Source organism: Bactrocera latifrons, unplaced genomic scaffold (assembly GCF_001853355.1).
Source record: "Bactrocera latifrons isolate USDA-ARS-PBARC rearing strain unplaced genomic scaffold, ASM185335v1 scaffold_149, whole genome shotgun sequence".
In the NCBI taxonomy this organism is placed as follows: Eukaryota; Metazoa; Arthropoda; class Insecta; order Diptera; family Tephritidae; genus Bactrocera; species Bactrocera latifrons.
The window spans coordinates 21,244-35,054 of record NW_017534952.1 but is presented as its reverse complement, the minus strand read 5'-3'; the positions used below and the strand labels follow the sequence as shown (position 1 = coordinate 35,054).

Sequence of the window (13,811 nt, the reverse complement as noted above, 5' to 3'; positions counted from 1 at the left end):
TGCTTTTGAATTGGTTTTATGGTAATTAAGTGCCACTAAAAACTCATAAATCATTCTTATTTGCTTTAGCAACATTCCAGAGGTCCGTCAATGGCCGGGGCCTTTGCATTAAGGATGTCTACTASAAAAATTACCGTTAATATCCGGCGCCACTTTATTAACAGGCATTTATGTTTGCCCTCCTTTGCCATCATCAAGCATTCTGGCTTCTATTTGCTCATTATATATTTATTTTCGCCTCCGCTTTTGCGGCGCTGGCCTTGTATACACAGTCGTGCACGCCTCGACAATCGCCCCATGGAATTCCACGTCAAGAGGGGCGCTTGTGCTCTCGTGGTCGGGGTCGGAAGTGTGCGACAGGCATTTGTGGGATAATTTTCATTGCGTTTTGGTGTTGAAAGGTAAACMAGAAATATGTGTCAATACACGCAAATAAATCTACTAATCGCCCTCCTACCACAAGGCGAGTAATTTACGCTTACCAACACTGTTTACAATCAAAATCTTGTTTTCGATTTCTCACCTCGCAATATTATAAACAAAACAGTATGCAATCAGCACTAATGTGGTGGTGACTATAATTGCTATCGCCAGGGTAGTAAACAGTAGTGATTAACAATAACAACAATAMAATTTAAATTGATAACTGATTGTCACGACTGATGAGTTGTCGKCATAAAATATTCAATTTATCATAAGAATATGTGCATATACATGTTTGGTATATTAGAGGTTTAGTTTTACCTTGTTGGAGGGGCTTTATGCAAGTTCATATTTTACAGGTGTTTGCATCTATTTCTTATGTAGTCACCTCTAGAGGTCAGCAATAAAAGTTACTGCCATCCGAAACAGCTTTAAATATTCTCTTAAATGAGTTCGTAATAAAATTTAAGTGAAATTAAAAGGCGCATATGAAACGCTGAGCTTTCTCGCTTACTTCCCTGAGGAAATTATTCTTTAATCCKTTGCATAATTTATGCCAACAATGCTGACACCTTAAAAGCGAGTAAAAACGAAAACAGTAAAGGAGTTGGTGGAAGTGTGAATGCTTAAAGCGAGTMTAGATTTTTGTACAAGTATAGYTCTTTGTTTCAATAGTCATTAAAAAGCTTTCTGTGTGTTCCTATTGTAATTTTTATTTCACTTTAGAAAAATTTCCCTTTTTCATTTTTCAACTGTAAATATATTGTTTCGTCCCGGTCATGGTTATCCCAACGCCATAAGTGTAGCGTTGTTTTGGCACATCATTAAACTTTTAGCTGCCATTGTCAATGGTAATGACACAGCAGAGTGACCGTCGCCAACTTAAACGGCGACTGACCCAACGAAACAAGCGAAGCGCAGACACAAAACTAAGTAATTKCTACATACATACATGCATACATGGGCACATACAAGCATTCTATATAACGTTTGGTTGGGTGGATTAGAGGAGTGTCTCTAAGAACGCACAGATGTATGCAGGCAACAACGAAATACAAATTATTCAGTATTTAATTTGATTTAACTCATTCCACTAAACTCAATCAAKTGTCTCTCCTATACATAGACGAGTGCATAAACAATTAATTTACGGGTCCTAGCACCATTCACCAGCATACACCGCACTACTAGAAATACTACTTACCAGATTCGACTGCTGGAGCGTTTTCCGCTTGGTAACATTGATCCACTTACAAGTCGGAGTTCGTGTTGTTCGTGACATTTTTGGCAGGTCACCAGCCCAGTCAAGGGTGTACAGTACACGCGGAGGGGTAGGATCGGGAATATGTGTATCCATACATTAGCACATGCCTCGGACCGATGAACAGTCATAAAGCTTGTAAGTGCAATGAATTATGGGCGGCGACGGCGACCAGAGACGTGTTTGTCAACTGAAGCGAACAACGAAAGGGTTGCACTCACTCACACTTCGTTGGCTTGTTGTTTCTTCTTTTTTGCATTTGTATGTGTTGTAGCCTTAAGCAGTGAGGCGACAATCGAATGTCTTAAAATCTTAAAATTCAATTTACGCAAAAACGGATTTGTTTTAGCCACAACAGAATCGAAATCATAAATCACTTAACCTTATGAGCCCAGACGCAAAGATGTGGAGAATATGTTAGTATGAAAAACGAAGAAATCAATCACATAATGCTCAATATTTTTACTGCTTTATAAAATCAGTCAGGAAAACTCACCGCCAAATAATTCACTCCGCTGCACTTTCGTAAAAGGCGAACAATACGCCTGTTAATATATTTATGTATATATGTATGTATATATGCTTATGCGGGATGATTATATTCACTTATTTGCTTATGTGTGTATTCATTACAAATATAGAAGAAACCGCTCAAGTGTAAAAAGTAATTAAACAACATGAAATCCTACAARTAAACACATTTAATTTGCTCTGCTGATCTCACGCTTCACTTTTCTTTTCRTTAAGTTGACTAATTATTTATAATTTATTAATAGAAGTGAGTCTGAACGGAAATATCTCTTCAAATAAGATTTTGAAGAAATCAACGTAAAACAATTAAGAAAGCGCTTAGTTCAAACTTAAGTTGTCAAGGTTTCTCATCTCGTGTCTTTGATATATCCTAAATATTTGAGATACTAGCTTTAAAATTAAGCGAAGTCAAGTTTGAACATTCAAATTCCAAAACTGAATGCCTTACATTTAGACAAACAACTCTTTTTAAAATCTTCGAATTATCAATTGTATAATACCCTTTCATATGTGCCAATTAAATTAAAAATAGAAAAGAAGTTCTGTGTCAGTCGTCGATTGGGTTATCCAGTTGGCAGCAAACATGTTTGAAAGCTGGACTGGTGCTTATTTGATCATACTTGTCGTAAATGAAAACATAAGCACCAACAAATACAGTAGAGAGCTTTTCATTCATAGTCTCGAATGCTACAGTGGTGGCTCTATATATTAGTTAATGTTTCAATTTTTTCGAAATATATTGTTTTTTTTTTGCAACTCTCACTCTCTCAAAATACTAATTTGTTAAATTTCCAAATTTGAAACAATTTTCATTCCTTAAATATTTTTTTTAACAAATTGTATGGTCTTAAGTTGCTTGAATATGACATAAATCGGGTAGTAAATGATTTATTGTAATTTTTTCGCGCATTGCAAAGAACACTACACTATTTAACGACCGTTATATGTATGTGTCATTTGTTTTAGCGGCATTTCAATGAGCTCACGCTTAATTTTGTCATCGTCTTCACAAATTATGCAAATTATTCCATGTGAACTGCTCCATATGTATGTCCTTCTATTGCTGTCGCGTTACGAATTATTCATGAAATTCTAAAAGCTAAAATTAAAGCTGTACATTTTTACACTAAATGACGTCATTTGAGAAAATTAATTAGATTTTCAACCGTAAATTGTCWCATTCACATATATGTGTGTAAAAATGTGTGAACATTCTAATTCGCCCTCTTTGATTTATGGGAACTCTGCCTCTTTAACGAGCTTGTTAGCGACCTGAACATATGTTTCACATCTCTAACCACGAACTCCCACCTAAAAGGCTATGTATACACTTACATGGCGTATTTATATGTTGACATTGTTGACACATCCACCACCACAATGCACACACCTGTTCTCTGTGTTGAAATCCTCTACAAATTGCTCAAACGACGGCTTTCAACGCTCCTACAAAGCTGCTATGTCACGGAAATGAAGTTTTTTGGAGATTTCARTGTGATAGTAAGTAAAGAAAGCGCACGCATACCAGTTAAGTCCTCGTGTTATTGGACAATAGAGACATACCGAGGAGACGAGCGCTGTCGGTGGACTGGGTGTTGTGCGTAGACTAATAAGTCTTTTACAAGCATGACTTTGTATGTACATATACACTATATGTGTGATTGTGCATATATGTGAGAACAAGTTGTATGGTTGGGGAAGTATATGCGTGGATCGTTAAATTCCTAATTTAGTTTTTATTTGTTGTGGTTGTTCTATTTTTAGGAGAAGCGCCAATGAAGCGAAAAATATCTGCTTCTGACTTCAATCAATGCACAAGCTACACAAGAAATGAAATACTCTCACAAAGAAATATAAATAAATGTCTATATTATTTATTTAAAGAATACAGATATTAATACCCATATCATGGGTTTGAAACTGGTATATAGCAAAAATAAAAATTAAGTTCTCGGAATTAAAAAATAACAATTTTTCATTTTATATCTATATTTGAGTACGAGTATATCGCCTTTTTATCATTCAAAACGCCATTCAATTCACATATTTTCTCGATTTTCTGCTTTCAACTTACACCCCACCACCGTTATTCGTATTCGCACAMATATTTCATCTCCTCGCATTTATTTGCTTTTTGGCCCCCAGCGAARTACTGATGCATTGCGCTTCGCTCTTTCAAACGAATGTTTGTATATAGCTATGGTTCCAGGTACGCACTACAGCAGTCGGCAAAATATGCGACAGTCACGTGTCCTGCGCACATTCTCCTGCAAATCTTCTTTGTCATTACCACTTTGTTGGCTAATGTAGTCTCATTTATATTAACCTAACTCCCTCTGTACCCCGTTTCGAATGACGGTTTCACCATATCCTTCCATTCACTGATTTTCGCTTCCCTTTCACCTTTCGATTTACRAGTTTCACCTTTCACAACTCTATTTGTGACAGCGCCGTTGTCCTGCTGATAACTTATCTTAGGCGTTTATTTTTGTTGCTTGGCGCGTATTCCGACAATCGCCAGCAAGTATGTCATTCGCCTTGGCCACTGTTGTTCGCGATTAGGTCAGTGGCGCATTTTCGACAATTTTTATTGTTGGTGGTAGTTATCCAAAGCTGCTTGTTTTCGTTGACGTTATTCGCCTCTGCTGCTGGCTTTACTGAGTTGTCCGTTTCTTAAATGAGTTCAGCAAAATATATTTATGGTTTTACAGATTCAAATATTTATTTGTAGATCTYTCTTTTAATATTAAACTAAAACAATATTTAGATTTCCACATTCCATCGAATATTTATGTCTAATTAGCCCTCATTTTTCTCTTAACAATATTTGGACCAGGTGATTGATTAACCACATACATACTTTCACAGACTTTACTTTAACCCGCTTCACTACCGAAAAACGAACCTGTCCATTATTATTTTAATTTACTTATTTCTATTTTTTTTTTGTTCAGTTGTCTGTTATATATCTGCTTTTACTTTTTAAATTTTGATATACATATGYATGTAGGTATCTATATATTTATACTATGGTTGAGGATTGGTAACGAGCAGGTTGACGCACATTTCATGTTTCTGGGCTGGGTTTTTAGGTATACCGTTTCACTTTAAATATGTTTACATGCCTGCATAAATTCACTTAATAAGCTACACAAATTCGCAAAGTAAATAAATTAGCTTGGCAGCTGAAAGAGGCTTAAAGTTAAAGCAAAAAATTTACGTAAAAATTATATGAAGAAAATTCTCTGTCAAAATAAGTTTGAAGCCTCCGCATACTTTTCAATTTTGAGCTAATATTGGGTAGTCGAAAAAGTCTTCTCGTATTTCTAATCAAATTTTAACTGATTTTTTTACATTTATAATAACAAATAAATAAACAAATATGTACCATATTGGTCGACCACCTTTTGCCATTTTTCCGCTAGAGATTTTTTTTTCGACTACCCATTTTAAAGAAAAATCCAGAAAATTCTGAAAATATCTGTAAACCACATTTGAGTATATACATAATATTATGAATTAATTTTGCAATAAATTCTTTTTTTTTTACAGTTTAAACTAATGTGTGCATTTACTAAAATTACTGCAAATGGTAACTCTAAAATAATACTTTTCATTTATACTAGGACTTAGGAAATTTTGTAAGGACACATCATTTTATAATTTAAGGAATCACCTAACCCTTTTATGGGTTATTGAAAATGTCACGACTAAAAATTGGACATTTAAAAACAAAACAAWTAGTTCGAAAAAGGCTTAGGACGTAAAATAAACATGTTTAACAATATCTGTACAAAGCATAATATAATAATACCTACTTAAAAATATAAAATTTCATAAAAATTCAAAATTAATCAAAATAACAAGCTTATTTTAGTTGGAAAAAGTCGGTGAGATATGAGTTTAATTAATAATATGGCAACACTGTTTATGCACTTCCACTTTTAAACAATTTCTAGTCAAGGCAGACCCCTTATTCCTTAGCACCGGTTTCGAGGCACCGCCACTCAACCGCTGTCCGGCCTMTGGTGTAGTTGGGAAAGCTATAAAACCTGTGTACTATATCTTTTAAAGCATTTACCATTTTGTTTGCGCGCATAAAAACGCGACAAAAATTTACATACTATTTGTCATAATACAAATCTCTAATTTATAATTTCGTCATTAGTGTTTGGAATTATTGGAATAATACAAAATCGGTTCCTTACAATATGACTATGAACTATTTTGTTATTGTTTTTGGTTTTTGTATACAATTGCACRTGTTTTGCTAATAATCAAACCTAAGACTTTTCACTTCTATCCCATGAAGGGCTTACGCAGACGCAACAGCACAGGGTAGTGTAAGTCCTCGTCATACAAGCCGGACGTCATCATCAATTCCTCGTGCCGCTTCCATATGGTCTCATTATAGCGCTGTGTTATCTCTACTGCGAAGCCTCTACGCGTGCACTCGCTAACAAACATCGCCATGGTTTTGCCACGTCTTGGCGCCATTATTATCGCCTCACCTTTGGGTGCCATATAATACCAAATCGTCTCCACCAGCGACGAGCGCGCTTCATCGAAGAACAGGCAATCGGCGGAGAGGATGACATCGAATTTCCCAGCCTCCGCCATAGCACGCGCACTCACATCTTCCCACTTGAGCACCGAGCACTTTGTATAGCAGGCGAGCTCGTTCAAGCATACGGTCTTCTTTACATTCTCCACCGACACATCGTTGCCATCGGTGAGATGCACCGCATAAGGCTTAGCGTACTTGGAGAGCATAAGCCCAGCTAAGCATGTGAATCCGCCACCCAATTCCAATATCCATTTATCACTATACGCAGCGACGTCGGATAGAACGTAAGCGGTTAATGCCTCCTCTGAGGGCCACACGCAAATATTGCCGGTGTTATTGAAGCCCATTAGGTCACTGGCTGTTAGCTGACGCTCCACGTGATGTATGTTAACGGTGAACTCCTGCTGWYCCTCCCCATCGAGCAGCACACTGTACTTGTACCAGTTCTCCGGTTTGCCCAGGCAGTTCAGTGTCATATGATCTTCGAAGCTATCCTGACGCAACAAGTCAAASGACTTGAAGCGACGCACTGACGCCGTTTGCTCCTCACCGAACTCCTCGCCCGACGACGACACTGTCTCCTCGGAATCTTTGCGCAATACTTTGGCTAAAATCTTCCAGCGTTTGCGCGCTGTATTCGCCAAGTTAGGCGTGGCTGGTGGTGTTGGTGGCAGCASAGGTTTGATATCTTTTAAAGCTTCATTTGTATGGGTCGGTGGTTGGCTCACATTCTTCTGCGGATGGTGTGCTTGTTGTGGCGCTTGTCGTTCTTGTTGTTGTTGTTGTATAAGATGTACACCATTCTCTTTGATGGTGTTCAGCGTGTTGTCAATGTCGTACTCGAGCATTAGCGATATCGACGAGAGCTGTTGGATGGCGGAGCTGGCAGCGACGGCTGTGGCCGACATTACCGCTGTGGAGTCAATGACACTTGGCGATTTGTTGAAATTTTGTACAGAAGTCGACATTTTCTATCTTTATTTCAAATTACGGCTGTAGTTTGACTCGTTGACGTTTTCGTCTAGGCTACGATTGTTTGTTTCTGATATGATTTGATTATGACTTTTGATTTGAATTTTGACCAGCGAACACTTCTAGGTGTGCRTGCGTCTGGGTCTGCAAGAAATAAGTTACATAATATTTATACTTATGGATTAAAGATTCAGAAATTGTGAGCTTACATAATTAATGAAGAATATATGCAGTCATTTTTTAGATTTTTTAAAATTTAGATTTTAGAGAACAATTGCTAATGAATGTTAGTCTATGTAGTGTGCGTTTACTATTAAGAATATAAATTCCACWCTAAATAAAACCAAAGATTCTTATCTCAATTACGATCTTCTCCAAATAATACCATAAACATATGGATTTTATAACCATTYTTGGTGTTCCCGCCCCTCACACTGCTTTTCTCATTCATAACTTTTTTCATGGAACTTTTTCGCATAAAACCAGGAATATGGCAGGGAAATGCGAAAGACGCTCAAAGGTACAAACGAAAATCGAGAAGAAATTATACGAGAATTTGCGAGAAATCTAGGAAAATATTGCACGCCTGCAGCGTGTTTGGTCGTTGGTGCTTGTTAAGTAAAACGTTTCAGCATTTTACTGCGTTCAAGCGGGTGAAGTGCTGCAAGGAGGGCTRAATGTTGCAAGTGAATGTCGACGATGTAGTAGCTTCTTGCGCTTGAGTTGTAAAATATTTAGTAACATTAAGTGACGACCTTGTGACTGCCAAGCACATTGATTTCCATGTCACTTTTTATATTTGAGCGCGATTAAACTTCATATGGAGTATATAGTGATCGAAATCTTAAATATTTTACTCGTGTTATCCTATTTACTTTACAAAATCACTTACTGTTTCAAGTGTTTAAATATTAATTTATGAATTTTGTATTTATCGACGCTTTACTTAAGTGGGTACTTCTCATTTTAAATAAGCAATCGAAAGGTTTTGCTAGCCAAACATTAWTTATTGCTTATCAAGAACAATGAGCGCGCTGCACCAATTTATTCTTTGCGGCAACTCACTTTCATTTTTCAAACTTTTCATTTTTGTTTTACTAAAGTGACAACAACGAACTCAAATTGTGTGCGAATGTTTGTAAGCACTGTTGTGAACTGTGTAATATTTGTAATGCTAAGAGCGCACTAAAAGTGGCAAACAACAACGAATCGCTTTGTTACAGAATGGCTATATTAAAGCTTTTTAGAAACACAATATTTAAAGAATTCGGATAACTCCTGAAAACATCCATTGGAAAACTCCTTAACATTTTCAATACAATAAAATATCAAAACAGCTTTATGACTTTTTCTGAAATTAAGAAATAGGAAGCTCGTATAAATATAGTTCTTCGAAGCCAAAACGAATTCAAATATTTCGCGTAACAACTTTCAAATTCGTTTGCTTAAGTGCTAAATCACATTTGTGTTAAGGAAGATTAAGTACCGCACCGCAAAATCTGAATATCCATAAGACAAAAACAAAGGAGGAAGCTCCTCCAGACACGTGTCTGCAGATGAATACATGCATAGGAGCGACTGTRGGCAAAATGGTATCCATTTCACCAGGCCATTAGGTGAGGATTTATGTTAACAACGCCGCAAACAAGTAAAGTTGTTCGTTTGCCACAATGGCCAATGAAAGAAACAAAAAACACACGTGTATGTGAACACATAGCCGAAGAAGGTAATAAAATCCACACTAAAGTGCTTTGTGTACATTCATATATGTGTGTATGCCGAGAGATAAGTTTGCTGCACAGATCGACAGATAAGTTGCCACTGTACCAGTCAAAATACCAATAAAACAAATTGGGAACAAAATCATACGACGAAGCCAACAACACAAACGCCGTCGAATGGAGGCACATGGACCACGTTTTAGCAATAAAATCAATATTTTTGGTAGGTTTTCATATGTAAGGACATACATATGTATGTGGGAGTATACGTGTGTGTGTACCTCTTGTACGAGTGTCACTAAAGCGAAATCAAAGAAAAGTTTTGAATTTCAGTTCCCGCATAACTGCTTGAATAACCAATGYAGTAAGAAATTGGGAAGTAAAACGCTTTAAGCGATAAACATTAAGTACTGAGAAGATTAAATGTGAAATTATTCAAGAAATTCATTACTYTTAGCTGTCCAAGTATGTACATATGTAGATTCAAACATTAGGGTTTTGTTGGAAAGGCGTTGCACTGTCTGGTCATTAATTTGCAATTCTTTTCCATTTATTATTATTTGAAAGCTGTTGTTGTCATAAGAGGCTTCAGACATACGTATAACTACACATTTTATTTATAAAGTGCTACTAAGTTTGGAGCAAATTGAACTGGCTGCCCACTCAAAAATTTTCTACGATATAAGCTCTTTCATGCCTCATTGTTAATTTGAGCACTTGTTACGAATGAATGTCCCTGTTTGCCACATTTTATTGGCAACCAATAATTTTTCTTATAAGCTCGGTTATTACAGTTCATCCCGGACATTTCACTTTTGCCATCGGCTCCCATCTCTCGTGGCGGTAGATCAAACTGCAATCACTCAAGCAACGACCAAAGTTGGCCAGACTCGAGAGGAAACTTTTCAACAGCAAAAGAGAATCGACAGCTGCCACAACGTCGTGCCACGAATATCCTTGTGCAATTACATACGAATTTATACTCGTTGCTGCATATCCACCGTGTCTATGGTGCTTTTGTTTTGCCGCATTCATACTGAAAATTGCACACTTGATGGCCCCTTGCACCTCCGGCTGCGTTCAGCAAATAGCAATGCAATTCAAACTTTAAAAGTTCGCCGACAAAACTGCCGTTATGTAGTGCAGCTCCTTACCGTTTCGTCTTGCTGTAACGGTTTTGTTGTTCTTTTATTTTCATTCTTGTTATTTGATTTGCTCCACTTTTATGTGCTCAGCAATTTAGTTTATTTTCTGCAATTTCTCCCGCAGTAGTCGTCATCATATTCCAACCAGTGCCATAGCAAACTGTTCGTTGTGGTGGAGCAACGTGGGGATCGTTGTCTCMAGCCGGGGATATGCGCTCATCTTAAGTAGATTCGTTTTTCAGTTGCATCTATAGTTCGCACAATGGAATGCATTTAATTGCCGCTTTGGCGGTGAGTCCATTGCCACAGCCATTTTATGGCTGTATCATTTGAAAGTTAAAGGTTGCAGTGGGGACGGATTTTCAGTATCTCAAAATATTTAATTTTACTTAAAATCACACAATACCAAATAAGCGCCTATTTTTTACTACTTGTGGCGGCTAAATACTTATTTTTATTATATTAAATTGCTTTATTTATTTATAGATAAACTCTTATTGTTGAGTGCATTTGCCTTTTAGTTACGTATACGTAGCGTAACCCCCGATTCAGAAGTTCAATAAAATATAGACTTTGAGTGACGAATTATGTATACAAACAACTGGCTCACAACGGATTATTTTGAAACGAAATATATTCCAAAGTGACTTAATATGGTCAGGTGCTATCAATAAGCCTAATCGCAAATTATCTGCGACTAAAAAAAGAAGGGTACATAGAGAGGCCATATAAAAATCAATAAAACTCAGTTTAGGTTAACGTTTGCTGTACTAGCTCTTAAGTCCGAGATTCTGGCTCAGTCTAAAAAACTATAGACTCGTATATAAGGCAATAGTTAGACCTATCTGATCTTATAGAACTCAAATATAAGGCAGCTATATACTTGCGATCCAGCTGCTGGATAATGGTTAACAATGTAGGAGACTAAAAAGATGCATTCATTAGATCTGCCTTTTCGATTCAATTGATATCAGCGTCATTTATGTAAAATATTTTGCATTGCGACAGCTAATTTAGATATTGTCATCTTAATTATAGGACAGATTCTAAATGAAACTGATTATGTGAACTGGTCTACGGAAAGGGGGTCTTAGTTGATTCGGAAATAAGATGAGATGCTTTTTCACGTGATTGAATCCAAAAAGTCATAAAGTAGTTTTCACACGTTAGCTACCTTTTCGTAGACCAGGACACATATGATAAAAAATAAGAGTGAGAAAACCTAAATATACTGACAGCATTCGTTAAAATGTAAATGACTGTTTAATATAACTGAGTTACAAACACTAAAGTTTCATTAACTACTTCTATTAAGCCAATAATTCTGACCACATCAGAAAGCCTTATGCAGGAGATTCTAGCTTGCTCATACCAGCTAAATAGAAAATGTGTATCTGGTGGGCGCTATGCGTATGTYCGTATGCTAAGATTTGCACCCTTACAAAAGACCAAGTGAGCCTTGCTTGGTCATCGACATTTTCGTTTCTCTTCTTTGGTATCCCTAGTGTGCATTGACCGCTCAATATCTTTGTAGACTATTATTCTTTGTTATCKTTTTTGTTTATTGTGGTAAAGTATATTTTCAGACGCATCCTTCAAAGAAGTTTCTGACACATATCAGCAGAAAATACAATAAATTTTTCTAGTTTGGGAATTAATCGTACACTGCGAAAAAATTTTTCAAATATACGAGTATTGACATATTCTCTAAAATGTGTGATATTATTTCACGAGAAGTATATTWTCGTGCTAAGTTTTTGAAACAAAAGTAGTCGATTTGTTGATTTCTTTATAAGTATTACATCATCAACGACACAGCCAAACATCTAATCAACGTCAGAGCYAAGAGTTCCAGAACCCATTTCAAACTCATAACAAAACAAAAAAAATTTCTAATGTGACCAAATCTGTACTTCAAATGAGTGTAGTTTTAACTAAAAATATTTGAAGGACATCGCATGTTGTTCAAATGTCAATGACTAACCTTCTCCTCTACACAAATGGCCATTTTCCCACATAGTTAATATACAACGTACTAATGAGGGCACGTCAGTCGCATATGGCTGTACATATGGCAGCTTACTAAAATAATACATGCATACTCATGGTTATCGATTTCAAATTAAGCTTAAACGGAAGGACATTTAACTGCCCAAATGCACAACCACACAATATCTCACACAACCACACTCAAACGAATTTCTGATGGAAGTTACGTATGATAGCTGACACACACACATAGAGGAAATACACAAGCATTTACTTTTAGACACATTGTAGATAAAAGCGAACCACAAGCCATTCAACTGTTGATGAAGTTTTCCAGTCCGGCACGAAAAAGGACAAAAGCAAATTAAACCGTTAAGCACACGCAAATAAACAATTAAAACGAGCTACGTCAACTGGACGATTGGAGCATAAATGYGTGTGCGTGTGCGACGCGGAAAAACAACATGCCATTTTTAATGTGCGCGCTTAGCTGTAGTTTCCAATAACACTCCTGCGGATTTCGCCAACTTTTACGACCTTAGGAAATGTGGAAGGTGCGTTTATGTTTTCAGTTTTAATACACATTTTATCCAATCATAGCATTTATGTTCTACAGTATATTTATACTCGTACAGAATATTTATATTCGGCTACATGACATCTAGTATAATCTCACGACGGCTTATTTACCCAAGTATTGAACAAACAGTGCAATGAAATCTATATGTGTTCACATAAAATCGAATGCCCTTAGAAGCAATTGCTTGCTACATACTTATGTATGTTTGTATATTTGTATGTTGTTTATTTTTACACTATTGGATTATTAAGATTCAAAGGCACACAAAAATGTTTAGGATCAACGTTTTGAATAACGATTATTTTCAATTTACAAAACTTAGAACCTTAAATTATTTTTATGGGTGGTCCTTTATTTTATCGATTATTTTTTATAATCTAAAACAAGCACCTTCTAAACTCGTAAACACTCTTCAGAAATTCACATCGCATGCATGCATATGAAAGTATAGGTAGTAGGTGTGTGCATATGTGTGCGTATTTATTTGAAATGCTTTCATAAAAATAGCTCCGGTGATTTTAGTGCATACTAAATGTGTGTATAAATAAGTATTCTTCCACATGCACACATTCAAATTTAATAGTATTGATAGTCTAGTGAAATTTGCATGTGAACTCTTAAA

General features: G+C 36.3%; 1 protein-coding gene across 1 annotated transcript; it reads right to left on the bottom strand.

The window, feature by feature from the left end:
- Positions 1 to 5,707: 5,707 nt before the first annotated feature.
- On the bottom strand, positions 5,708 to 7,895 carry LOC108965773 (calmodulin-lysine N-methyltransferase). Its single transcript, XM_018928375.1, has one exon. It carries the CDS (start codon positions 7,748 to 7,750, stop codon positions 6,515 to 6,517), a length of 1,236 nt encoding a protein of 411 aa, XP_018783920.1. The 5' UTR covers positions 7,751 to 7,895; the 3' UTR covers positions 5,708 to 6,514.
- Between the last annotated feature and the right edge of the window lie 5,916 nt (positions 7,896 to 13,811).